The sequence below is a fragment of the Solanum pennellii genome, chromosome 10, assembly GCF_001406875.1.
Source record: "Solanum pennellii chromosome 10, SPENNV200".
In the NCBI taxonomy this organism is placed as follows: Eukaryota; Viridiplantae; Streptophyta; class Magnoliopsida; order Solanales; family Solanaceae; genus Solanum; species Solanum pennellii.
Window position 1 is genome coordinate 423,901 of NC_028646.1, and position 27,724 is coordinate 451,624.

General features: G+C 36.6%; 1 protein-coding gene across 1 annotated transcript; it reads right to left on the reverse strand.

The window, feature by feature from the left end:
• Window positions 1–27,062, reverse strand: LOC107002313 (protein FORGETTER 1). The gene is made up of 32 exons (XM_015200283.2): window positions 26,406–27,062; window positions 22,212–22,277; window positions 21,533–21,706; window positions 21,328–21,458; window positions 21,034–21,110; window positions 20,212–20,393; window positions 19,985–20,062; window positions 17,198–17,330; window positions 15,749–15,809; window positions 15,593–15,674; window positions 14,761–14,889; window positions 14,502–14,645; window positions 14,245–14,344; window positions 14,043–14,168; window positions 13,337–13,410; window positions 13,069–13,241; window positions 12,858–12,951; window positions 10,230–10,327; window positions 10,018–10,153; window positions 9,706–9,812; window positions 9,393–9,488; window positions 9,213–9,300; window positions 8,982–9,102; window positions 4,655–4,766; window positions 4,456–4,579; window positions 4,312–4,389; window positions 4,122–4,240; window positions 3,163–3,216; window positions 2,940–3,042; window positions 1,737–1,865; window positions 902–1,013; window positions 1–401 (listed from the first exon to the last, which is right to left on the reverse strand). Exons 1-32 carry the CDS (start codon window positions 26,847–26,849, stop codon window positions 370–372), a joined length of 3,777 nt encoding a protein of 1,258 aa, XP_015055769.1. The 5' UTR covers window positions 26,850–27,062; the 3' UTR covers window positions 1–369.
• Window positions 27,063–27,724: the final 662 nt, after the last annotated feature.

Below are 27,724 nucleotides of genomic sequence, written 5' to 3' on the forward strand. Positions count from 1 at the left end.
AAACAGAAATTTAACATTATATCATCATTTCATGTGACAAACAATACTCAATGATCCGGCAGATTCCATTCTATCAAACGATCTCAAAATTCAAATAATCACTCCACTAAATTGATTAAGAAAAATAAAATCTTTCTTAAATCTGATTTACAAGGAATTGATATCTAAAAACTATGATGCAAAAAAGAATTTTGAAGAGGTACTCTATGGTGCTCATTCTCATTCCACGGATTTTGTAACCAAGACTGCTTCTCTACAACCATAAAATGCAGGGGGAGCTAGCTTCTTACTGAAACTGCATCTTGCCAGGCTATTCCAGAAACTTTTGTAATCATATATTCTTGACACAAAATTTTAATTACACTTCTTTCATTCATCAACATCTTGAACCCATGCCAAATCTGCAATCAATAACATCTTAATAGCAACTCAACCAGACATGTGAAGAATATACACCACTCTGAATTTACAAACTAATCACAAGACATAATAATGAAACTTTTCTTATTAAATGCTAATTGACGAGAAGGCGTGTCTAGAGGTGTTAAAATTAGACTTTGGGCCTTATGATGACTACCCAGAATCATATGAGAAGACAGACAACCTTCCCTCACCAATGCACGTCAACTAGACCATGGATAACATAACATGGGAGCCCAACATTGGGAAAACACAATAACAAGGATGGACCTAAAGAAATAAACACTGGACATAACTCACCCAATAAGATAGCTCATAAAGTGAGGATTACACCAAAAAGAATTATGAGACATAAACCATCCCTTACCCAATGTGGGATAGTTAACACAACGAATCAAACCCTCAGGCTGGTTTTGTGCCCCATTACTTAATGGAGGAAGACAACCATAAAATTGTGAAAGGAGAGAATCTAGAATATAACCTTGAAGCACTGCTTCTACTGCTGCATTTGGGATAAGCAACCCTACAATCCGTTGATTGTCAGTAGTTGTTACAATCTGTACAATGCGGATTCTTCGATGGCTTTGGCGAGCCTGTATCCAACAACAATTAAAACCAATAAACGAGTGAGTGACCGTACATTCCAAAATGTGGGAAGGAGATCCAGTACCAAAGAAACTCCAAAAATTGTGAAAAGCTGTTACTCTGTACTTTTGAATGAGAGAGGAGAAGATTTTTCAATGGACATGCAACAAGATTCTAGAAGCCTTAAGAGAAAATGTTCAGACTTTGATTTTTTTCTGGGCAGACACCATTTATAAAACTAGTCTAGTAAGTTTCCCACCTTTTTGAGCTCCTTGTAGCTAAAACTAATCTCAGGTTAGAGTCTAGATGCCACAAAATGGCAAAATAGCCTGCTATGTTGCTTGGAAATCCGACACAGGTACGGCATCAAAAGTGAAGAGTCCCCACAACTTCAGAAAATAGGGATAATCAAAATTGAAATTTAAAAAAAATGAAATCCATAAAGACCAATTGATTACTCATAAAAAGAGTTTTATGATTCTAAACCCTATTCATCATAAATTTTCTTTATCTGTAGACTTTCTCCATCTCTTATGTAACGAGATACTTCTATTTTTTGCATATTCCTAGTCGAAACTAGTACTTATGGATTAGATAGTCATCATGAAGAAAGATGAGTTATCTTTTTGGCTTTCTCAGTTCTTGTATCCCAAAGTGTGACACATCTCCAAGGCATATCAGAGATATAGAGGAAAATGATATTGAAATAAAAGAATGAAAGAAAATCTTACTTGCTTAGAGAGCGCCTTCTCAACAGTTCCCCACACAGGAAGTATAAGCCCACCTAATACATTCACTTCCTGTACTCTTCGACCAACTGTGCAGAAACTGCCTAGCTTACATTTTGGGCCATGCATGCACTAAAAACGAAAACCAGAATGAGTTCTGAAAGCATTTGATTCTTGCACAAAAAAAAAAATCCCTCGATACTACAAGGTTTTTTTTCATTATCAGTAATCAGGCAAGCCCCTCTCTGAGGGTTCCTTTCAGTTACATTCATGGCCTGCTAGAAATTTCGAAAGGTGATCCTCTTGTTTTCACTTATGAAGCCTAGCTGGAATCGACATTTTCATGTGGAAAGTACAAGTTTGCTTCACTTCCATCTGTCCAAACCTTTATATAAAGAATTACCCTGTAATTATTATGGTGCGAGATAGGAGATACCCGTTGAAATAGCCGAGGTGAGACTAAGCTGGCTCAGAACCAGTCATCAAAAAAAATAAAAAAAATACATGATCGATTCACATCAAATTACTCTTATTTCATTTTTTCATCTATTTAGGGGCAAATAAAGGTATACTATAAACACATTGAAAGGAGGGATGACTCTGTTCAAATCAAGACATACCAGCTATATACAAAATCTATACAGTAAAACTGTTCCAAGTCAATCCATATCCTTCCTAGCAAGATTAATCTTCTCTTCCACTTCTAAGCTATCAAAGTTAAAGATGCATTTAAGCCTTTGAGTTCTTTCAACTCATCAATAGATTTTAGACTTCTCCTCATCAGGTCCCCAGGAAATACCAATTCTGCTGAAATGCCGATTTTAACCTATTCTAGAAGATGTTATGTCAGAAAGGAGGAAGGGAATTGGTAGTTTCCAATGAAGCAATTTAAACTGTTCAATTTCGCCCAGGTTTTATTTTCTACTAGATAAACTCTCCCATATCATGGCAGCAAAACTTGAAGTTCAATGGGAGTTTTATTTGCTCTTAGATGACCAATTCACAAGAAGTTGTGCAGAGAAGATTTACAGTAGGGATCAAGGGACTAGCTTATAAGTGAAACTAGGATGCAGAAAAACACCCGAGAGTGCTGATTCTATGATTATTACAATACTATTTGTTCTATCGCATTAAAAATAAAGGAAGCTGCCCAGTGCATTTTTCATCAGCATATCCTGCAAGATATATGATCATAAAGAATTTTACCTGTTTCAATGAAACTTCGTATTCGTCTTCCCATCCACGACGAGCCTTTTCTAAGGATGATAGTTTCCGGTACTTGTCTTTCAATTCTACAAGTGGCATCTCCCTAAACATCGAGAAGTGTTAAAGTATACACAGTGGAAGATAGGGTAGGGTGCAGAGGATGAAGCAGTCAATTTTCTAAAAGGAAAGTAACATATAGCCTAAAATTAAAAGCCTTTAGTACCTTAGGGCCTCTCCAACAGTAGGACGAAATACCTTATACATTCCTGAAGCAGAACTAGAACAACCACAAATAGAAAGATCAAATCACGAGCATTTGAACCAAAGGCACTTATATGAATAAAATTAACATTGCATGTTTAAAAGAACTCAAAATTGAACAATTAAGACAAAAATCCAATGACAAGGTAAAGACCTAGACCATGCATGAGCCTGCACTTAGGTGGAACCAATATATAAGAAATAAGAGATACTTCCAGCTTCCACAATAATTCATGATAGTTTTAGTTGTGAAAGGAAGGAAGCAATGGAAATGTCACCCTACGTATCTTTCCAATACAAATGAAAATTTAAAATTGATAGAAAAGCTTGAGAATGATACATTTTTCGCTTCAAAGCTTTCACAATGTATATATGTTGCACACTGTTCGTAGATAATAGTGTTAATTGATGAAATAAGCAAGGAACTAACCAAAAGTAGAAACTACAGAGAGTAAGGGTTTTAGGATAAGGAGTAGAGAGGATTGAGGAATATATAAAGGTACATCCTCTAGTTTACACCAGAATCCCAACACACATAAACATCTATCGAAAATATAGAAGTTTGATTTGTAGGCCCCTTGTTTTGTGGTACAACATCTTGTCTATAATACTACTAGTGGAACCAAACTCATCCCCCTAGGCGTCACATGGAAGAAAATAATTACATATAGAGACTTTATTTTTCCTTTTCCTAGCGTAAATAGAATATTTCATTTTATTGTAATTGATTGCCTTTCCTTAATTAGTTAGTATTCACTCGTATAAATACCCCTTCTCATTGGATGTAGTGCAATATAATGAAGCCTTCTTTTCTTTCTCCAATTCTACAGGATTGAAAGGCAGTTGAGTGGTCTAGACATAATTTATTGTATACAAAAAAAATACAATCTGGTGCATTAAACCAACCAAGAATTTCCATACCCTTCAAATGCTAACAAAAAATGTCGTCTTCCCAACCATTCTCGTTTGGATTCATAGAATCCATTATAAGTTGAGCTAGACTCATCCTTTTGCTTCTCCTCAAGCAACGCATATGCACACTACATGTAGAGAATAAAAGGTTACAAAGCGAAATTGGACGGTAACTATCTAATCAAGTTTATAACGGTACCTCCCACATCAATCCACGGTCCAATGTAAAAGTGAACAATATGGTTGAAGCACCAGACAAGTTGTCAACATGAACAGTCTGTAATACATTGATGTCACAAGATGTTTTATGTAAGAAAGCAAAGAGATATAGGAACAGCATAACCTTTGGCGTCCCTTGTTGTTCAACAGTGGTAGCTTTCACTTCAACAATTCCAGAGTCTAAATGTCCTTCAAGACGTGCATTCTGAACTAAAAGATCAAGAATGCTGACAAATAACTCAAATAACCTGGTTTCAAAACAAACTTGTATTATTATAGACATGGATAACAAGCATACATATTTAGATGGTTAGAGAATAGACCTATTTTGGATCTCAGGTGGCAACCCCAAGAGCCTGTTAAGGAAACGCCCAACATCATGCATGTCTGAATCAACTATACGGCCAGAAAGCTTCCCAGAATCCTTTCCATTACCTTAACAATCAACAAAAGCAAAGAGTAGAAAGGGGTTAAGTTAAGGATGAGATGAGTTAACCAACAGCCCAACACAATATAAGATGAGGTCCAAGGTGCATGCTATGTGTTGATGACATTGTGATAATTGACGAAACTAGTGAGAGTGTCAACCAAAAGCTTGAACTATGACAAAACAATTTGGAGAATAAGGATTCTACACTGCAAGTTTAGTGAGCATAAGAAGAGTGAGACTGAGGTGAGATTAAATGGGACTATGGAGTTTTTTATCAAACAAAAGATTTATAATACCATGGCCAACTTGGCTGTATACAAGAGGTATACCAAAAAAGAAAAAACCTACACAACATGAGTCCTCTATAAATCAAGAACTACATGGGTGCACTAAAAGAAAATAAGGAAACAGATATTACTCTTTAATTGAGCAAAATTCATCTCTACCCCTTCAAAACCTCTTCTATTTCTCTCTCCAAATGACTCACATTAAAACAAGAGGAGTAACGTTCCACAACTTGTGCTTTCTTCTCCCAGATCCACTCTTCCCGACTCCTATTGAACATCAACTCTTTCACAGATCAGAGCAGTGCACATGAGACACCAAACCGTCTAGAAATATCCCACCACAACTCATGGCTAAGTTACTATGTAACAGAATATGATCCATAACCTCACCTCCCTCCTTACAAGAAAAACATTAGCTTACGCAAACAACCTTTCATTTCTTAAGATATTCTGCCGTCAATATTACCCCTCTAGTGTTCCCTCTCTCCCCTAGCGTTCTCTCTCCTTCTCTAGAGATCAATGATAAAATAATTCCACTATCATCATCACCACATAACCACCACCCACCACTCACCATTGCACGTCATTTCCCTGATGACAACCCTCCACCACCGGCGACCATGTACGATTTCCCTACACCCTCTTTCTTTATCCCTTTCTCTCACATTCTCACTCTCACTCTCTCTAATTTTTTTATTTTTGCACTGTCACCATCGGTCAACAGGAATCCAGCGACCCCATCCCGACGACTGTTGGACCAAGGGGTACATCAGACCTTGCCGGACTTCGGCAAACATGCCCATAGTAGTTTTTCTATTCTAGATTCCCAAATATGATCCACCACCTCCATTCATTTCTTTCCTTAATATATTGTGCATCCGTTGTTTTCTTTCTTTGACAGATTGTGCAGCCCCTTATTGTAGCTTCATTGTTAACTGATTTCCTTAAATCTGATATTGGGTTCATGAATTTATTGGTGCACTATTATAAATAGTACTGCGTTTTTTGGCTCCTACTTTGATCTGGTATATTTACTTCAGTTTATTGCTTCTGATTTACAGGTTGCCCCTTGTTTATTGGTATTTTTTGTGTTTAGTTTGTTGATTATTGTGCACTTAATTATTCTATAACCGACTAGTTTGCATTTACTTTAGAGATTCTGGTGAACGATAGTTGACTAGGGCAATGCCTTTGGTCGGTACTGGGGTTGAGGGACAGGAGTGGTAAGTGAGTTGAGGGTTCTTCTAACCTGAAAGTGGGGTGTTGGAACATAGGGACATAGATGGTGAAGTCCATAGACTATAGAGCTAGTGAAATTTCTCAAGAATATGAAGATTGACATCATGTGTGTTCGGGAGACCAAATGGGTAAGGAACAAGCTTAGGGAAATGAAATTGAGATGGTTTGAGCATGTGAAGAAGAAATACACAGATGCAGTATGGAGGTGTGAGATGATGGATATAGAACTTCCCAAAGTTAAATGTACTTCTCTATTGCCCATTTGAAAATTTTCCTCTCCCCCTCAGTGATTTCTTCAGGAATAGGCTTAGCATCTGCCCCATAACAGTCCCTAACACTACCCAGTTGATGGATATAGAACTCCCCAAAGTTAAATGTACTTCTCAATTGCCCATTTGGAAATTTTCCTCCCCCCCTCAATGATTTCTTCAGGAATAGGCTTAGCATCTGCCCTAGGGCTATGTATCGGCCAGTTCGGTTCGGTTTTGAAGTTTATCGGGTTGGCTTATTGGTTATCGGTTTGTAGAGATGCTAAACCGTTATAGAACCATTAAGATATTGGCTTATCGGTTATTGGTTTATCGGTTTTTGATCGTTATCGGTTCGGTTATCGGTTTAACCGTTAAGATTTGACACAAAAGAAAAAACATTGAAAATCACTTAGAAACAAGGTGACAAACCAAATAAACCATCACTTGAGTTCACAAGTTACATCTTGCTCAAAAGCAAACACTTTTACATTGTAGAATAATCAAGTGTTTGAGACAACCAAAAATAAAAGTAGGAATAAAACTCCAAGTCGAGGACTTTATATACAAAATGGTATAAATACAGTTATTTAATTTACTATCGGGTTATCAGTTAACCCATTAAGAAAAAACTTTAAACCGTTAAGAACCAATAACCCGATAACAAAATAAATCAAAACCACTAAATCAATAACCCAATACTATAAACCAATAACTTTTTTATCGATTCGGCTTATCGGTTTCGATTCGATTTTGAACAGCCCTAATCTGCCCCATAACAGTCCATAACACTACTCATTTGATGGCCAACTGTTAAAGAGGAAGAATAAATACAACAATTTCCCCAAAAAATACTCCCCCTGTTCCCCAATTGAACCTCCTGCCTAAAAATCCCAACTGAACCGACCCCCCCTATCACCCCTGATCACCCCTCAAGAATCATCAACATCGTTTTCAGACCCCAAACAGGCAGCTTGAGGTGAATCTGGAAGAAATTCAGGCTTAAATGCAAACAATTTGGATATCTAGGCTTGTATTTCAAGAGAAAGAATGATAAATGAAAATGTTACATGATAATCAAACGGTTATAAGACTAGCAATGTTGTATGGAGTGAATGTTAGACTGCTGAAGTCCGGCACATTCACAAGTTGGATGTCGCAGAAATGGGAATCCTAGGATAGATGTGCGGACATATAAGATTATACAAGAGTAAAAATGACCACACATATCAAGGATAAAATAAGAGAACATCGTTTGAGATAATTTCGTCATGTTTCACATTGACCTCTAGATCCACTGTTTGGTAGGTGTGAAACCACGGTGAGGGAAGATGTTTAGACGGAACAAAGGTACACCTAAAATCACATGAAAAACATCTGTCTTGAAAAACCAATAGTCACTTGGAAGCAATGCAGAATGCAAAAGATAGGGCACAATGGGTATAACAGATTTTAATAAGCAATACCGATTAGTTGAAATTTACTTGAGTCATGCTAGTAAGATAATGTTAGGTTTTATGCTTTATAGCACTTTTCTAGCCCTATTACAGATTTTTATGCCAGTAGGAAATATAAAGTACTTGTAATATTGTTTGGTAAATTTTTGACCTATTATTAATTTAAGGGAAAAGGCTCAAATATGCCATTTAACTTTTAGAAAAGGTTCATTTATGTCATCAGTTAAAAGTTTGACTCATTTATGCCATTACCGTTAAAGAAAAGGCTCATTCATGCCATTATTTTTTAACGGTGGTTTTGCAAAACCACTTTTGACACGTGGCCAATCATAATTCGGCCACGTCATCAATTTTTTTAATAAAAAAATCAAAAAAAATATTCAATTTTTATTCAGAATTTTGACTTTTTTAATTAAAAAAATTGATGACGTGGCCAATTATAATTCGGCCACGTCATCAATTTATTTAATTAAAAACATAACAAAAACTTAATTCAATTTTTTTTAGAATTATGATTTTTTTTATTAAAAATTGATGACATGGCAGAATTATAATTGGACACGTGTCAAAAATGGTTTTGCAAAATTACCGTTGAAAAATAATGGCATGAATGAGCCTTTTTTTTAACAGTAAGGGCATAAATGAGCCAAACTTTTAACTGATGGCATAAATGAGCCTTTTCTGAAAGTTCGATGGCATATTTGAGCCTTTTCCCTTAATTTAATTTGGAAACATGAGGATTCAAGCAGCACACTGCAACTTGGCTGGTACTGAGATGAAGTTATTGTCGTAGGGAAGTACTCCCCCCATCCATTTTTACTTATCCAGTATTGACTTACACTTTGGTTAAAGAAGTTTGCCAGAGTCATAGATAATTGATCGAGAAACTGTGATGACTTAGATGGTCCCGATAAAATTCTTATGCTAGCATACATTTTGCTACATGAATAATTCTTTAAATTGATTCATTAAAAAGGTAAATGTCTTACCTAGAACCGAGTCTCTTATTATTCCAACAGAAACAAGTGCAGCTTTCCCCTTCAAAATAAAATCCTGTATAGCATCCGGTACATCAGCAGAACAACCTGGTGGTACAAGTGGAAAAGGATCCTGCAAACCATATAGCATGTTGAATATTCACTTGTACACATACATGCTTAAGTGGGAAAAGAATGTAATACAAGTAAGAAATGACAGTATCAAGCAAAAGGCATAGACACCTGCTCCATGATCCCTCTATACAACATCACAAGGGCTCTTTTCCCATAGGAACTATCGTAGTTATAAGCACTAAGAGATGGTCCAGCTCTGCAATATATCAAGAGCAATTAAAAAGAGCCGTAACTTTGCATGTTTTCATAATCACACTTCCAACATATGCTAAACAATAACGCACTCACCGACGATCTCCCTGAGTCAATGCCCCAAGTGATTCAAGTCTCTTGGCAACAACGGATGCAAACCGCCGTTCGCCGCCAAGATTAGTAAATAGTAGCCTGTATATTGAGAAAAAGAAAAATATCATAAGTGCAAAATATGAAAAAGTGATTTATACAGGGAAATTAATTTCTGGCAAGTATGAAAAGCATATTTTATGGCAACTTGTAACACTCCAGGTACGCCACCAAATAGTTACAATGGTAATTTGTATAAACCAGGTTTGTCATCATATAGCATAACCATTATTCACATGTAACCAGACACGGTACCTACTTATACTCGGGTGCAGAAGCTTGATTAGAGCGATGAGTTCTTCCAAACTGCTGAATTGCCCGATCAGCACTCCAAGGTAACTCCAGAGTCAAATGGACCCTTCTTCTCTGACACAAGGGAAGGAATACAAACGGCATAATCAGAAAACAACTATCAAGAGCAGCTGATTCCTTGAGGATCGGAGGATATATATATAGAGAGAGAGAGAGAGAAAAGAGTGTCTACTACATTTCCACACACACATATACATATAAGAGATGATGTCTTTTGCTCCATGCAGTAAATGATGAAAACAAAAAAACAAAAAGCTACCTGGTTTAAGGCCCTTCTATCAGCTTGCAGAGAAACACCAGCTGATCCAGCTTCAGATATTATAGCTACCAGCTTCTTCCCTTCCATGAAGAGCTGTTTCTCATGTATATTGACCATTTCCATGCTTACATCCTTCCTAAAGCAAGAAAAAATCGCTCAGCCATTATGAGAAAAAAACAATCTATAATTTGATTTAAACATCAGAAACTCACGTATTTCGCGCCTGATAGGTGACACCTTTTCCATTAGCGGCCCTCACAAGCATGCCTTTTCTCCCTGTTATTTCTGCCACTTTCTCTGGGCCCCCAAGCTGCATAAGACTTGAAATATGTAAATCTGTGATTATATAATACCTCCAAGAGGCGCTTGGTTGGGTACAAATGTGGAATCTTGCATAGCCTTGAAAGTTGCAGGTGGGTGCAAAGAATCTTTTTCAAGTTAAAAAGAACTTGTCTTTGAGTCCTTTGTTCAGAAAGCATAACGAAGGTCAAATATAAAAAATTTTAAATAGTAAAGTTGTAAATTTAACCCTTTGTCCTTCTAAAATGTAGGTTGAGTAGTAAGGTGGATAATAGGAGCTACGAGACGTACCAGCAAAAAAGGGAGGAGGATAAGGGCAAAAGAGAGTGAAGATGAGGGAGGTATGCCAAAAGAGTGGAGTAGGGAGACCAAAGGTCGCTACGTTAGTTTGGGGACAGGAGAGCTGGAGGTGGGCTGGTTCTGGTGGCTATAAGGAGTAAGGATGGTGCATGCTACAGGAGCTTGAAGAGGGATGTGATGTTGCATATGGGTGTGGTTGTGGAGAAGCGAGGAGGAAAGAGCCTTGTATGATTGAGAGGTATTTAAGTATATTGAAGAAGCAGTATGCAAAATGTCTAAAAGAGCCTAATGTTCATCATTTAAAAAACACATACACTTCACTCATACTTTCTTTTGCCAAAGAGGTGAGATTTGTTGGATAAATAGGGAGGAGGAGCACTCTCCATCAATCGTATCTTTCGTTGAAGACAAGTGAGGAAATGATTCTTATTTACTTCACTTAAATTGCTTACACAAAATAGCTATAGTGCCTAGGTATTTATTTACTAGTCTAGTACATGTACCTAAATTTATTTCTAAATTACATATCTTCCTTAGTTCATGAACAAAATCATATATGCAATCTAGTTTGTTTTTTCAACAACCCCGCTTTAAACTAGATTCATCACTCCAAAAGTCTTTTGGAAGACGCCAATCTTTCTTAGGTTTTTCTCTATCTCATCCATGTTCATGGCCTCTTTGATGGAGAGTCTCCTTCAAAGAAACTTTGATTGCAAAGGTTGTTCAAATTCTTGTTCTGACTTCTTTGAAGATTGATCTTTCTTCATTGCAAAGATCCCTTAAGTTCATATATGGCTATTATGTCCAAATCCTTGGAGTCATCAACAATAACCGCAAATTAAATCATAAATTCAAAGATCAAAATAACTCTGAAGTTCATCTATGGCCATGATGTCCGAATCCTTGGACTCATCAACAACCACAAAATTAAATTGTAAATTCAAAGATTAAATACTCTTGCAACGACCAACCATCCTTCTAATCTTCTTCATATCTTCTCTTAATTATCATTGTTGTCATAATCTCAATCTTTTCCTTATGAGACTTCTCTTCCTTATAGAGTGTAGATTTCATGTTCATCTTTCTCATGGCAGCAATATCATTCGTTACCTCTCTATTCAAGATTCGTTGTCGTGCAACTACTTCAACAGGCTTGATACTCTTGTTGGGCTCCTTGGCATCAGCAAAATTCTTCAGAATAACTTTTGAGATCTTGGTTATTCCCACCAACCAAAATAGTTTCTTCAAGATGGTGCTTCTCTAGCTCAACATCCCCATAGCTGTAGTAGCAAATCTCAGTCATATTCATTTTTCATTTGAAGATTCATTCTTTCAAATCTTTGCAAATTGGGATTCTGCACAGGTCCCTCAAGACAAATGTCTCTGATACTAAATATTAGACATTTGGGGAGGGGAGGACCTCAAATCACTCAAATTCTCTTTGAAGACAAGTGGAGAAGTAATTCTTCTTTACTTCACTAACTTGCTTACATAAATACATAGGTATCTATAGAACTTTTCTAGCAGCATCTAATCTAGTTCAAAACTTTTTATGTTGGCTACTTCATGAACAAAATCATAGATGCATCCTCATAAATTTCCCAATACATGAATTTACTTAATTCATGTACTTGAGATGAACCTAGTTTATTTTTCAACAAGATTGACGAATTTGTCTAGTCATAATCATTTAAATTCGAAGGCTGTTTTCTTCCCTTCTTTTATGGAGTTGAAAAGACTGTAAAAGTACCTATCTCCCAATTAAAGTGCAAATACCTATATAAAGCCATAAAGAGAACCACTGCCTACTATTTTTTACTTTAAACCACAATATTCGGGAAAAGTACGCTGAGCACCCTATGTGCTGGAGCAGGACTGTAAAAAGTAGTGAAGACACATGGATCATAATACCGGCCTGTATATGGTGGTGTCTATGGAGGGAAAGAAAAGGAACGTGTTTTGATATAGACAAGATGGCACTGCCTGTTGGGGTATAAAACGGATTAAATCTGACTCTGTTTTTTCGGTCTCCTGTTGGGGTGGACCGGTGGTAAAATGGATTGGGTTAATGATGCTAAAACTCTGTTACAGTGAATAGAAAGTCAGGATTCCTTTTTGCTTTTAGGGGATGTAACCAGGTACTATTTTGTTTAACCATATTTAACATTTTTTTAAGGTACACAGAGCACCCAGAATCAACACATAGAGAGGGATTTCCAAATAAAGAATAGGGAAGAAACCTGATCGATAATATCATCCAACGGATTGTTTGGAAGATCCAAAGAACGAATTATATCCAAAATCTTGGACCTTCTCTCCAGAGCTCCTTCATACCTTAACATCACACAGGTGGTTAGTATTGAAACTTCCGCAAACACTGACTGAGATGATCTATAACGAAGAAAAAAAGTGAACACAATCAGACAAGAACCACATTTTCACAAGTTCCACCTTTTTGATAGTTCCGCAACATAGGCATGTCTTGCTTGTATGTATTCATCTGTCTTTTCCTTGCAAGAGTGGCAACACCAATCCGCAGAAACTGGCTCTGTAACAGGTGGAACTAAGCATGCTGGATGTATAAGTTGGCTACAACAGGAACACTGGAGCAATTTTTTCCTCTCCTAATTGGATGGCCACCAATAGCAGTAGGAAGATCAATACAAAAGAACCAAACACACCAACAGAAATAGAAGCACCAATAATCAGAGACTAGTACCTCCTCCGAACTACAAACATCACAGATCTGAAATTCATCGTCATCGGACTCGGTAGATTCATATTCAGAATCAGCTGTACTTAGTAAAAAGAATTCAGCAGCAAGAAAAATGCCAAGAGCAAACTCTATGAAGCATCATGTATTTTACTCAGAAATAATAACAATGCTAAGAGAATTCGGGATAACTTCAATAGATAATCCAATTTAAACACCTTAACTGTTGAAGAGGGAAGAAATATTATGTCTATGGAACCTTCACTAGTCGTGAATCCTGTGATTACAAAATTGTTATGTAAAGTTCAATCTATTTCGAGAAAAAATATATCATGTACAACCAGAGGGTTTCAAGAAGATCCAGAGGTCTTGACATTTCGAAGATAAACACAAAGCTTATAGACTACACATGCTGCATGCATACATACTATAAGACATCAAATGCATGTATGATAACAACCACCAACCTAGTACCAGTACTGAATCTGGTTAGTTTTAGCATATATATGGTATTAAAACATCAATTTTGGACATGGAAGGAAGTTGTTTCCCAAAATTTCTTCATTTGCAAGAAATTCATTGGAAATCAATCATTAGTTGAACTGCAAAACATGATACATATCAAACTACTGCCAACACCAAATTACCAAATTGAAAGTGAAAGGCATAATTGACACAGGAAAAGAACAGAATTTAAGGATTAGAAATTTACTATCTGATTCTTCATCACTCATCTGATCACCCGTTTGCCATTTAGCAACTTTTCTCACTCTCCCTCTAATTGATACACCAGGTGTTGCAGAGTGTCTCTTTCGCTGAAGCTCTTTGACACTTTCATCTATGCATGAATTAGAACGTAAGCAAACTAGCGGCCATTGGAGGAAGATACACAAAGCCATTATAGATGCACATACCAGGAAGTGGTTCAGGTTCTTCAGGCAATGGATAATTCTCTTCTACAAATTTAAGTAACAACTCACGAGGTCCAGAAACAAAATCATCAAGTTCAAGACCCTATCAAGATTCAAGAAACACAAGAAAATAGGTTAAGGAACACAATTTTCATATGTCACTTGGCTTATTTCCAAACCTGAATACAAGAAGTATCTCAGAAAATGTAGATACATGTAAACACAGAGAAAACAAACATGATGCAAGACATGTGACTTACATATTTCGAAACAGCTTCCTCAGTTCTTGCTTCTCCAGTGCTTTGAAGGCCTATGACCACACATTTACCTTCAGTCAATGCTTCCTTTGCGATTCTAACTACTGCAGGCACCTTAGCGGATATACACAAGTGTCTAAAGAAGCGCTACATTTTAGAACAGAAAAAAAGGAGGTAACTGAGATGTACGTCTCTTATAACATAATAAAGACATTGTTTGCATCAAGTAGCTTTTCAGCAACAAAACACGGAGGTCTTAAACCTGATGATTAGCCCAATAAAGTCTCCAGAGCTGATTAGAAGAGGGCTTATCATCAGTGAGAAATGCACCAGCTGACAGCAATTCCACTCTAAGCTCCGCCCAGAATTCAGCAGCCTTTTTATACAAGTCCTAAAAACATAAAATAATGAGTCAAATGGACAAAATGCACAAACTGAAAAATAAGAAAATTTGGTAATCAAATAAAGGAAGATTTTCATTATGGTCGGGGGTATGCACCAAAAAAGCAGCACATACTCCCTTAAAAATATTCAGAAAATCAGGCATAATGAAGCTTAAAGTGAAAAATCACAATCACAATTCATGAGAAAAGAGGCAGAATATTTTGGCAATTTCAATCTTTCATGCCCATGAATAAGCTAAAGAAGTAAAAAACACTTTTACCATTTAAAGCACAAAACAGACAATGAAGTATCAAAATACCAACTGCAAATTTAGTTGACATAGCAACAAGAAAATTTGACTGCAAGGTAAAGATCAAATACATTGTTCCTTTTGTTTCTTTCAAGGACCCATAAAATTATGGACCCTCCAGGAAATTATACTATTAAGAAACACAAAGCAAGTAAATGACATCAGAATCAAGCCAGATCGAATAAAGACTCTATATGGGGAGATATGCTCCCATTAGAGGAATACAAAGCTCAACCGCAAGGCATCTAAAGCACCCAATCTGACACTATACTGCCGCTGCAATTTAGGAAGACGGATACAATTTCTCCCACCTTGTAGCATTAGTGTGATTTCATTCTGGACCAATGTGAGCAAGAGACCACATTTTACCAATCATCATCCAATAAAAAAAATATCATACCTGCATCTGGGCCTCTAAAGGTACTTCAACTACTTCAAACTCTGCACCTTTGTAGCTAAGTGTACGACACACATACATACCCCTGAGACATCAAGAGGTTAATAGTACATAGATAGATTGGCTTGATCACTTAGACATAGATAGCCCAGAAGAAACCTTGTTTTCATGTCCATGGCAACAAGTTCAAGTGCCCCCACACCACCTTTCTCCATAGCACCTGTAATTTCCAAAGAGAAAAAGGAGTCAACATGTTGATGACACACTCATGTTTTGTGGTGCTAAAGAGGAACAATTGCTTATACTAAGGTTAATATCAGTTAATTTGTAGCCATTTCTGGTCTACAAATAAAATGGAATGAGAGTCGCCTTTTTCCAATTAATTTGGTCCCCAATATGGAGCACCTGTCAAAAATTGAAGACTTGCGGAGTTTAACCAATGAATTAAATTTGCTCTACATATTGATTCAAACCAAAAGTTCTATTTAAGGACGAAGCACATAGATATAGATTGTCATTTCATTAGGCAGAAGCCTACGTCTGGTTGCATTGTAACGAGTTTAGAAAACTAAAAGCACCAGCTTGTCTGGCTTCACAAAATTACTTTGAGGATCCAGAATTGACTATATATGTGGCAGGCTAGAAGCGTATGATATGTAAATAGAGAAATATGGTTAAAGCAGATATCATGTAAATAGAGAAAGCTTCCCAAATTCTACGAGATTTTGTAGGAATGTAACTATTCCATATTTCTCTTTCCTTACATAGTACTCCTTGTAAAGGTTATTTAAACCCAATAGCTTGAGGGAATAATTAAGCAACTAATTCCCCAAATCTCCTTCTCTCTTCTGCTCTTATTTCAAATACAATTAAAATTTTAGTCATTTCTGGAACATCTACTTATACATATCTATATTTATAGTCTTTGTCTTGTGCATTCAAATGGAGGAAAAGTGAAATTAATGTATGCCTTGTCCAAAAACCAAAACAATGGAAAGTCAATACCTCCATTTTTTGAGTTTAAAAAGCTTAAGCTGAATCATACTTAAGTATGAACACAAGCCTAGACCTCCTAGTGAAGCACTAGATTAGTAGCTCTCTAAACAAGTAATGAAGATGATATACTTTTTCACCTCCTTCACAAGGAATTGCTGAAATGACCACAACGTTTAGTTTCAACTATGATATTCCCACTAGCCACATAAGCAGACAAGTATAAACTTCAATATTTGTACATGCAGATAAAGCAATCAATACTCTACGACAGCATAACACAACCCCTCATATATTATCATCAAGTTGCTACCTTTTCCTCTTGCTTCTTGTACTGCTAATGAGTAATATATAAGATTACAATAAATTTACTTTTAGAAGTCACTGAAAGTGAGATGACTCAGCTACTTGTAACTTCATGATCAGACTTTTTTAACAATAAGAAGCATAGATAAATATATGCGAATTCAAGCACCTCCTTAGTGCTGGTTAGCACCTCTTTAATGCTGGTTTTTCTGTTCATTTTGTAATGTATCTTGCTTACTGATCAATGTTTTTTCTAAAATAAAAAGAACTATGCTAAGGAACAGTTAATTTTAGCAACAGAAGGCTAACCTAAGAAGTCACGGAAATTAAGAAAAGAAGTTCCAGCTCCCCAAAGCCCAAGGCGAACCATGTAGGCCATATTGCGAGGCTCAGAAGCACCAGTTGCTGAACAATAAACAACACGAGCTTGAGGAAGACGAGCCTGTTATACAAAATGCAACTAGCTCATAAATATAACTTACCAAGAAAACAAGAAAAGTAAAATTACTTGATCGATCGTAATAGCTGTTCATGTGCAACAGATATCAGGACCAGCAGATATTATGACCCAATAATGTCTGCTTCAAATAAACCCAACATAGCAACTGTATTCAATGATTATGCGAACATATTAAAAAGGACAAGCTTTTACTGTATATAAATATGCTAAATGGGGTGATGCAGATGTTAATGTTGATCAGACTAGATTGTGTTCTCTAGCTTCTCCTGGAGGTTATACCACTCAAAAGGCTGAAATAACTTGAGGATTCCATTAAGAGGATAGATCAAGGTTTTTAGAATAATATGGTAAAACATAAAGCTATGGGTATCTTAAGGTGAGAAAGGAGCAGTTTTAATGCTACGCTTAGCTAACCATCATTCTTGTTTACTTTGTGGAATTTCCCCGGGTATGTTGTATCAATCCATTCATTAAGTAATAAATCATCAAACTATATATACCAACAGGCAAAAGCTGATCAACAAATATTATACATGTAAAAGAAATATATAGCCCATAAATATCGAGGAAAAGATCTTTTAAACTTCCATTTGTTCTCCTCACCATACTTTGCTTTGATAATGCTACTCCAGTAGGATTGAGGTGTTTGAGAATATCTCCACAACACTTTCATTCATTATCATTAGTCCAGCGTGAAACTAAGAAAGAGAGATGTGCCTAAGCAAACTGTGCACGCTAAGAGAAGAGGAGAGATGTTCGCAATTACAGTGTTATCAAAGGCGCGCTTAAGCCCTGAAGTGAGGCTCAAAACATGTTGAGCGCTTCGCCTCCCTTTATGTGTGCTTTAGTGTCGTCATCAAGGTTCTAAGACAAACATTTCCTTGCCAATGAGCCTCTTATGAAGAATTTGAAGCTAAATAATTGATATTTCACTTTATCATAATTTTTTTCAATTTCTTTGGTCATATATTTGTCATTTCATGTTTATAATTATTAGACTTGGACTAAACATATATATTTTATTCTTTTCTCCCTTTGCGCCTTTTTCGTTAAAGCCCGTGTTTTATTTGTGCTTTGCGCTAAAAGCCCCCACAGACCTTAGAGTTTTTTTGCATTTTTCGCTTTCGATAACACTGAATTACTACCAAAAACCCAATCTACCATGCTTTTTCCCCACAAGAACCTTGTCAAGATGCAATACTTTCTTGTCTCATTTCCTTGCCAAAGGAAATCCCTTCTAAGCTTGTCTACGATGGACATCATATATGCTGGGAGTGCATTCAGAACTGAGTTTATGAAAGTGACTCTACCTCCTATTGACAACTATTGTGATTTCCACTTAGTTAACTTCTGTTGTGTTCAAGATATTCTTGGACTTTGCTATGGCACCAAAAGACATCCCCAGATTAGTGGTAGGCAGTGTGCCCACTTCTCCACCCAGAATCATCTCAAACCCTCCATACTAGGTACTGCATTAACTAGGTATAAGTAGCTCTTTTTCTAGTTTGTGTAAACCAAAAACTCCTTCAAGTAGAGCAAAATGCTCCAAGAATTCTAAGTTGATCGTCATCAGCACCACGCAGAATATGTTTTTTGAAACTAAAAAAAATCTTTGTGGTGCTAGTGAGGATCAACTTAGAATTCTTAGAACTATTTGGCTCTATTTGAAAGAGTTTCTGCTTTACCTCCACAACCATTTGAAATCTAAGAGCCCTACTCTGAAGCTTCAGGTTTCTGATGCCCAACCACCATGGTTTTTCCCCACAAGAACTGTTAGAATATGAATAGGTTTATACAATCCTATTAGAGTAGGAATAGGTTTATACAATCCTAGGAATAGAAACAGAAATAGGAATACTAAATAGTATCCTACTTGGTAAAGGATTGTATTGTAGTGTGTAAATAGGGTCTCAATGTAATAATGTAGAAAAAACAACAATTCAATAATGCTCTTCTATATTTCACACATGGTATCAGAGCCTCTACGATCTTGATAAAGAATCAAAGAGCTTACCCTGCCGGCGGGCTATTATCCATATATGTTGCCTGTCCGGCCAATGATTATGTTAGCAAAAGTTGGGTCACCGTGTATCTTTCTGGTGACTATTTTCACATATAAGTGGCTCTTTTTCTAGTTTTTTATTAATATTGATTTGGATAATTTAATTTCTGAAATTGATTTAGGTGCTTTAATTTTTTGTAAATGTACAACTAACTTATAAATTCAAAATTCAAAAAGGAGAATACGACTACACCTACCCGTTTGGCCACAAATATATTTGGGGAGAATTTGGGAACTATTATTTAGCCATATAATTTACCATTACTTGGCAAATATATTTGGCAAACATCCCAAGCTCACAACTTCAAAAGAATATATATAGAATGGAGGGAAGAGATCTAAACTTGCTTTTGAGAGTGCAAATCTCCAGCTTAACTACTTCCCACTGTATTATATGCATTAACTTTCCTAACTTATAAGACTCGCTCTTTTCAAATATAAATAACACGTTTCTTGCTCTCATTTAACTAACTTATAAGATGCATATTCGTTTTTGACAACCTGCGATTCATGACTTAATTTGGGTGGAAACCACATCTTACCGAAATTCAATGACTCAATTTGAAAAACAAACCTGGATTTCAAGTACAGCTTCACCAGTTCGAGTTGGCTGTCCCCCAGCTTCAGGGACCAAATTTTTTGCCTTGTGACACTACAAATGAATAATAAAAGTTATAGCTAAGTGCAACAAATTGGATGTCTCTTTCTTTCAAGAATTTGCACAACTGATAAAATCCATTACAATGATGCATACAATTCGAACTTGGTCCAAAAGGATTTTTTTTTATTTTGAAATTATACCTCATCAAATATGACAAGACCATCAAATTCTGGCCCACACCACTGTACAAGCTGCTGCAAACGGGACCGACCTTTCTCTGAAGATGCTATCAGACTGCTGTATGTTGAAAAAACAACTCCCTCCCTGACGCCAACAGACTTCGAGTCAAGCTTAGAATAAGGTAGCTTGTTCAAAGCATGCACTACAAGAGAAATTTATAGATTTCCAGTTACAAAATCGATTCAGTCATTAACCATTTGAATAGGAAATGATAAAAGGAAAATTTGCATAAAAAACCATGTTACTTTTATCCAAAAAAAAAAAATCACATAAAAATCCATGCACGATTTCACAATATAATACATTCAGTTGATAACTCACAAAAATCTTAAGTAGCATTCCACCAACAAAAGCAACTCATAGAAAACAGTAGAATGTGGTACATATACATCATGAATTGACCCAAAATAACCAAATTTGACCACTTACTACAAATAACCCAAGTACATATATCGAAAGATAGTCATGACTGTCCCAAACTACAAAGTCAACATCTTATCTGTATTTCCTTTCTTAGATTCTAATAGAGTAGTTAAGACCTCATTGCAGCAGCGTCTATCCAGGCTCCCAGAGTTATCAGTTGATCTCTGCAGTTCCCAGAAACAAGAACATAGAAAGCAAAAAGGTGCTCGAAGTTTATATCCCTTAAACTTCAAAAGCTTAAGGAATAGGTAAGCATCAAAGACACAAAAGCACAAACTAACATAAACAAACGGAGAAAGGAATAGGTAGATCGCATGCAGCATTTAACCAAGACCATACTGAAGATTCTCAGTAACTACCTTCTACACATGTAGCTCCCACATCATCCATGTCTCGTCTTGCATCAAATTTCAAATCCGAACCAACAGAAATCCACCTGGGGAAAAGCATTAGGAGGAAACAATAAGATTTAATCGTAGAAACTATCGTGTGTTTGATCATAAACGAAGAAAAACAGATTCTTTAGGAGTACAGTCATCATTTTAGCAACAAGGAGACAACCATTAAATGGATGTTAGAATAGGTTAAGATTCAATAATGCAATCTTTTAAGTGGTAAGTACAGCAATGTACTTCTTTTACTTGAGAACTTACAATGCTTTCCTTCTATCATGGTGCCAATTCTCCCATATTAGTCCAGCAATTGTTCGTCCTTTCCCCACACCAGCACCATCACCGACAAAAAATCCTGCTCTAGTACCATTTGGAAGGAACTGAAGGTGTCTCTGTTACAGGAAAACAGTAACTATAAGCTAAGAGCCTACTAACAGAGTTGAGTAACATGAGTTTGAATAGCAACCTGACAAGCATAAACCAATGTCTCAATTTGCAGGCAGGACAATGTTTTTGAGCTTTCCAAGTCCTCTTTGATCGTAAGATCATAGGTGGGTTCAGGTGGTTGTACTGCAGATAAGGAAGATGTCTCCACGATAGGATCAGGATGCGGAGGTCCAATAGATAGCTTGGGAGGCCGCTGTGTTAAAACAGGACAAGAAAATAAGAATGAAGAGGATCAACATGAACATGCTAACATGAAAATCTCAAAAGGTTATAATCAATGATGATTTAGGGAGAGGAGGGGATTGTTGGAGTTAACATCCACAAAACGGTATCACGCTAACACATTTAGGGAGAGGAGGGGATTGTTGGAGTTAGCATCCACAAAACGGTATCACACGTTTCTCCAATGATAGGCTTACAATAACCTCTCTATTTTTTAAACTGGTTAGCAAAGAAATTCGAACAGTTAATAAAGTCATTGCTAAGTTGTCAGTCATTGTAACAAAAGTAACATATTCATCTCTCTTTTACTCCATCCCACTCTCTACAGCCATTATCACAGGCTTTTCGTGTTCTCCCATTCTCTCTTCTACAACATTACAGAATTTTACATATTAAAAATAATTGAAGGCAAAACACATATTTCTCCCACTATTACAATACTAGGAGTAAATGCTGAGATAGCAAAGAAATCATACGTAGTCCATAAAAGTTTCTCCAACCATGCCACCCTCGTCTTCTTCACGTTCTACTTCAATGGCCACCTGAAACATCACGATGCAATGTTGAGAACTAAAAAATATGGAACAAAGTTCCCTATACGAGATAAATAAGGTCGATTGGTGTATACACATCATCTGATCAGAAGAGAGCGGCAGAAATAATTAACCAGAAGAGTTTGCAATTATTGAGCCTGATCCATCAAAAATTGTTCCATAAGTTCTAATTGTTGAGCACAACCTTTCTCATTAGAACACTATTCTGGTGATACGGAAAATGCTACTTAGATTTATACTTTTCTACTATATATAAATGAGGAGGGGATGAACACTGAAGTGCACAGTTATACCAAAAGTAACAAATATTTACGAAGGGGATGTACGAACATTGCACTGGGCAATTGTACCAAAAGTATTATAAACTATACACTTGAACCTTACTCTTTTTTATCATACATGGACATATGTCTTTGGTACTGAATATCTTTTCTCTTCTCTTATATACACTTCAATTCAATTCTCCTCTTTTTCGTGACACGTGTTTACCTTTTTATTTCCCATTTTCCTTCTGCTTCTTTGTTCCTTCTTTAGTGGATGGTTCTTTGTATAGTACAATTTCTATGGTTCCTTCTTCTATTTCTACTCTCACTTATGTCTTTATATTTTGCTGTTACTAATTCTAAAACTATTTGATATCTTAAGCAGAGGATATAAAATTCCTCAACAAGAAGTTGTTGCAGTGTTAACCCTAAATTAGTCTGTGCTTATTGATCGATTTTTGCTGAATATCAATAATGTTATGGTGAGGCTCAACTGTTTACGCTACACCTGATCTTCATTGGTCTTGGTGTTAACCTCTTTGACACAGTGCTGTCCATTCCTCCCTCCGTTTCAAAAAGAATGGCATAGTTTAATTTGGAACGGAGTTTAAGAAAAGAAAGAAGAGTTTTAAATCTTGTGGTTCTAAATAAAAGTTATGTCAAATGTACCAAAATGTCATTTAATCTTGGGGCCTTAAACATGTCACATCAAAGTTGAAGCTAAAGTGTTGCCAAAAAAAAAAGGGGTCATTTTTTTTTAACACACTAAAAGAAAACTAGGTCATTTTTTTTTTAAACGGAGGGAAAATTATTTATTTTCAGCATTTGCTTCATATTTTTGACAACCCTCCATGAGTTTTATCAGTTTCTCCGTGCATCACCCTCTTAACCAAAAGGTTGATTGTTTCTTTTGTTTCCGTTTGGGTGTCTCTACAAAAAATTATTGTAAGTTAATGCTAAATTGATTTGATGCCTAATTTTTGTTTTTGCTTCTTATGAGCTAATGTTGAGATCTAATGTGCGAGAGATAATTTGTTGGGCATTAATAAACCAGATAGATGTTGGATATGGAAATTGATTTTTTGCTTCTGACTGGGCATCATCAACATAAGGCTACCGGGATCTATAGAGGATTGGGTGTCTTTTGTAGAGAACCATATCTTTTGTAGATTTTTACTTTTTGGTATACTTCTTGTATACAGCAGATTTTTTTGGCCTTTTGGTTTATGAAATGAAATTGTTTACCTGTAGTTAAAGCAAAGAATTTTGCATAATAGGGTACATATAGAGATTCCCATAAAAAAAACTACATTGTTACTTGTTAGAATCTACATTAGAGGAAACAATAACTATCACTAGACCTACAAAGAACAATATTGATAACTGGTCATTTGATAACACAATAGTGAAAGGGAAAAAGAAAAAAAAATAGAAGGATTTGTATGCCAGAGGAAGGACACCATGTCGACACAACAGGGGTGTGGGTACGGGATCCACACCAGATTTGGTCAACTTACCTTGGGTGCCTTGACTACATCCATGACCAAGGCGAGAAGTTTAGATTGATATATATATATATATATATATATATATATATATATAGAGAGAGAGAGAGAGAGAGAGAGAGTCATATGAGGTAGGCCAAGAAAGTATTAGGGAGAGGTGATTAGACAGGACATAGCTCCAGATTACCGAGGACATAGCGCCTTAGATAGGAGGGCGTGGAGATCGCGTAATACGGTAAAAGGTTAGTAGGTATAGAGTGTTGTCTTGATTTTCGAGGGGTTTAGCTGTTTTCTAATAGAATCTCGCTTCTGATTCCAGCATTACTTGTTGTTGATTGTGTTTAGCTTATTGCATTATTTTGTGGTTGTTACTGTTTCCTTATTAGTTGTTTTGTTTCTCCACTATCATTTCCCCTCTTTTTTTTCATTATTTTGATATGTTATACTCGAGCCGAGGGTCCCCCCGGAACAGACTCATTCACGAAATAGAAGTATGGTTTGCGGGCACTCTACCCTCCCCATACCCCATTTGTAGGATCTCACGAGGTATGTTATTGTTGTTGTAAGGGGCATCTGGTGGTCTATGATCGAGGAACAAAAGGGAAGTCATAGCATGCAAGGAAGAGTCTTTGGGGGAATTTCACTTTTTTTTTCTTTCAATTCATCTGAGAGTGTTACTAAGACAGCATAGGGGCAGCGAGGAAAATTTCCAAATGAGCAGAAGATCACTCTACTCTCCAAATATTCCATATTCAAAGTAATGCTTTATAGAACACCATCAAGTCTCTTATCACTAGCCTAGGAGACGTCATGATCTCCCACTTAACTCCAGGATACTTCTTCACCTCCTATGTTCATACCATCAGACGTTCCTCAGCATTCTTTCCAACTTTTGCACCACACTTACATGGATGAACATCAACGATATATAATAGATTGGTATGTTAGAGAAGTTGTTGAGCCACTATCTTCAATAAGGAGATTCAAAACAGTGTTTTGGACGGCGAGAGGCGACAAAAGGCGACAAGGGCCTGCCTCGCAACGTGGCGAGGTGAGCGGTGAGGCGCTCGCCTTTTTAAATTGAGGCGCCAATTAATACCAAAAATTAAAAACATTTAATTGCACATATAATATTCAAAATTTCAATAGCAATTACATATATTACAAATACTATAATAATTACTATAGAAGAATTAATTTTTTTCAAAAAAATAATGGACAGCAGTCACAACACAGTGAAAGCAGAAAGCATTTTACAGTAATCCGGGACAAAACAGAGAGTGAAGAAAACAGAGGAAAAAAAAGAGTAGTGAAGGCAGGGAGCAATGAAGAGTGAAAGAGAAAGAGACGAATGGAGAAGCAACTCGAGGGAAAGAGACGAAGAAGAGAGCAGCGACTGAGGAAGAGAAGAAGAGAGCAGCGACTGAGGAAGAGAAGAAGAAGCAGCGACTCGAGGAAGAGAAGAAGAGGAATACACGAAAGTCTGATGAAAGTTTGATCATAGAAAAAAAAAAGCCTAATATTATTAAGTTAAAACTTTTTTTAAAAAAAAAATCAAAATGGCAAAGCCATTTACGTCGCCATTGGGTCGCCTCGAGTCGCCTCGGGTCGCCTATTTGAGGTCGCCTCGCCTCAGTGGATAATGGTGACACAGCCTCGCCATTCGCCAAAGGCGCTATGGCGAGCACCTTTCACAATACTGAAAACAAACAAAGAAGCCAAAGGGATCCAACATCTACTATATATTAAAGAATAGCCTTAAACTTGCATGTACAATGTAGTATACTTTTCCAAAAGAAAAGGGATCCAGGTGAATCCCTTGCACCCTCCTAGCTCCACCCTACTCTCTATCAAGATTCAAAGCTTCTTTCCTTATGAAAGTTTTCTTTTTTTGGGCACCATGCAAGATGTTTCTCAAACTTCTCTATGATAGGATCCTACATAGCATAATCCTTATAGGATGCTCCAACAGATATGTCTGGCATTCAAACTTTGTCAATAACCTTCTACTTGATTTTTTATACCTTAAGCTACTTAGAAATCAACTAATTGAAATATATGGTTGTTTAGCGAGGCTAGCTTTATGTGGAAAATTTTGGTTAAGAGCAACAAAAAAACAGTTAGTATGGTTAAAACTGGCAACCATGCGCAATACATAAAATAAAAGCCACCCAATAGGTACTAATCTCTTCGTGGCAGAAAAGGAAGAACGAACACTGATTTTGGAAATCCCATAGAAATCCCAGTGTAATCCCACAAGTGGGGAAGTTCACATTGCCTTCAAATTTTGGTTATTTTGTTAAGAGTACAATAAAATGGGGTTGGGAAGATTAGTTTTGACTGAAAACCTCATTGACTTCTTCCTCAGGCAGAGGTGGCGCAGGGGGACGGAGAGCAGCAGGATTCGATGACGACTGAGGAAGAAATTGCCTAATCTTAGATACATCAACGGCAAGGTCGATCCCACATTGAGGGCAGGAGAAGCGAGATAGGCCGTGAGGGACATTGAGTATAGCTTTGCAGTGAGCGCAGGGCAACTGGATCTTGGTAGGATCAATTCCATGAGCCAGGGCACTGCTTCGCTGCTGCTGAGGCATGAGTTCCGGAGGTAGCATCTGCGGCAATTGACAAGTAGGGCATATAAACTCTGTCAGTCCGGGAGCGACTGTCAAAATCATCTTACAACCAGCACATCGAACTTGACAACCTCCTCCACTATCTGAACTACTCGCCGACGGTGGTGGTAGAGATGGAAGATTAACTGAAGGTGTCGGCACCGATTGCTGTCCCATATTATTACTATATGTATTAACAAACGTTGAAATCAAAATGTACTGAAATGTTGTGACTGAATTCAGTAGTGACGATGCGAGAACAGAAGTTTCCGTCAACTAAACAGCCGGCGGAGGAGGTCGGCGATGTCCGGTGAGTTTTGGGTTGTCGTTAATTCATGGGCTTTGGGGCTGATGCTCCCGCTTCCGGCGAGTCGCAATACTTTACACAGATAAATGGACGAGTGAGTTTTTATTTGAGTTGTTTGGCCCATAAAAGAATGGAAAATGGCTAAAGTTACCCCTAATGTATTAAGAATGACACATAAATATCCTCGATTAATTTTTTTCGTCAAAAATAATTCTAACTTTCAAGTGTATTTCATAATATGACTTCGCCTTTTTTATTTGGTAGCTAGATAGAGTTATGTAAGTAATGATGTATGAATTATGAGCAAATTTATGTATAATGTATTAATCATGCAGGAATTAGTTATTCATAAGCATTTCATCTTGCATAAAATAATATGTAAATATTCTTACAACGTATACATATAACCATGTATTAGTTATATGGGATGTTTAATCAAACGTTTTATGAATTTTATAATTAATAACTTATTTTCTTTCTACCAATCAAATGTTGATTAAGTTACATGAAAATTAATATATAAATAACTCATTTCTTATCTAATTATCAAACGACTTCTAAAGAAAAAGATTATGGAGAATATCGGAGACACGAAAGTTAGAAGAAATAGAGATCATTGAGGAGGTGGAACTTAATGGTGAATCGTAATGGAGAAGCTACATTTAATAGTGGACATTCACATCAAATAAAATATTCATAACTTGATATTTCTAAATTTGATACGTGCAAGATCGATATTAAAATA

Coding starts and splice junctions, on each gene's coding strand:
- LOC107002313 (XM_015200283.2), bottom strand. CDS start 26,849: ATGGGACAGCAATCGGTGCCGACACCTTCAGTTAATCTTCCATCTCTA. Junction 14,646..14,760: donor TTTATTGGGCTAATCATCAG/GTTTAAGACCTC, acceptor TCTAAAATGTAG/CGCTTCTTTAGACACTTGTG. Junction 9,103..9,212: donor ATAGAGGGATCATGGAGCAG/GTGTCTATGCCT, acceptor TATGGTTTGCAG/GATCCTTTTCCACTTGTACC.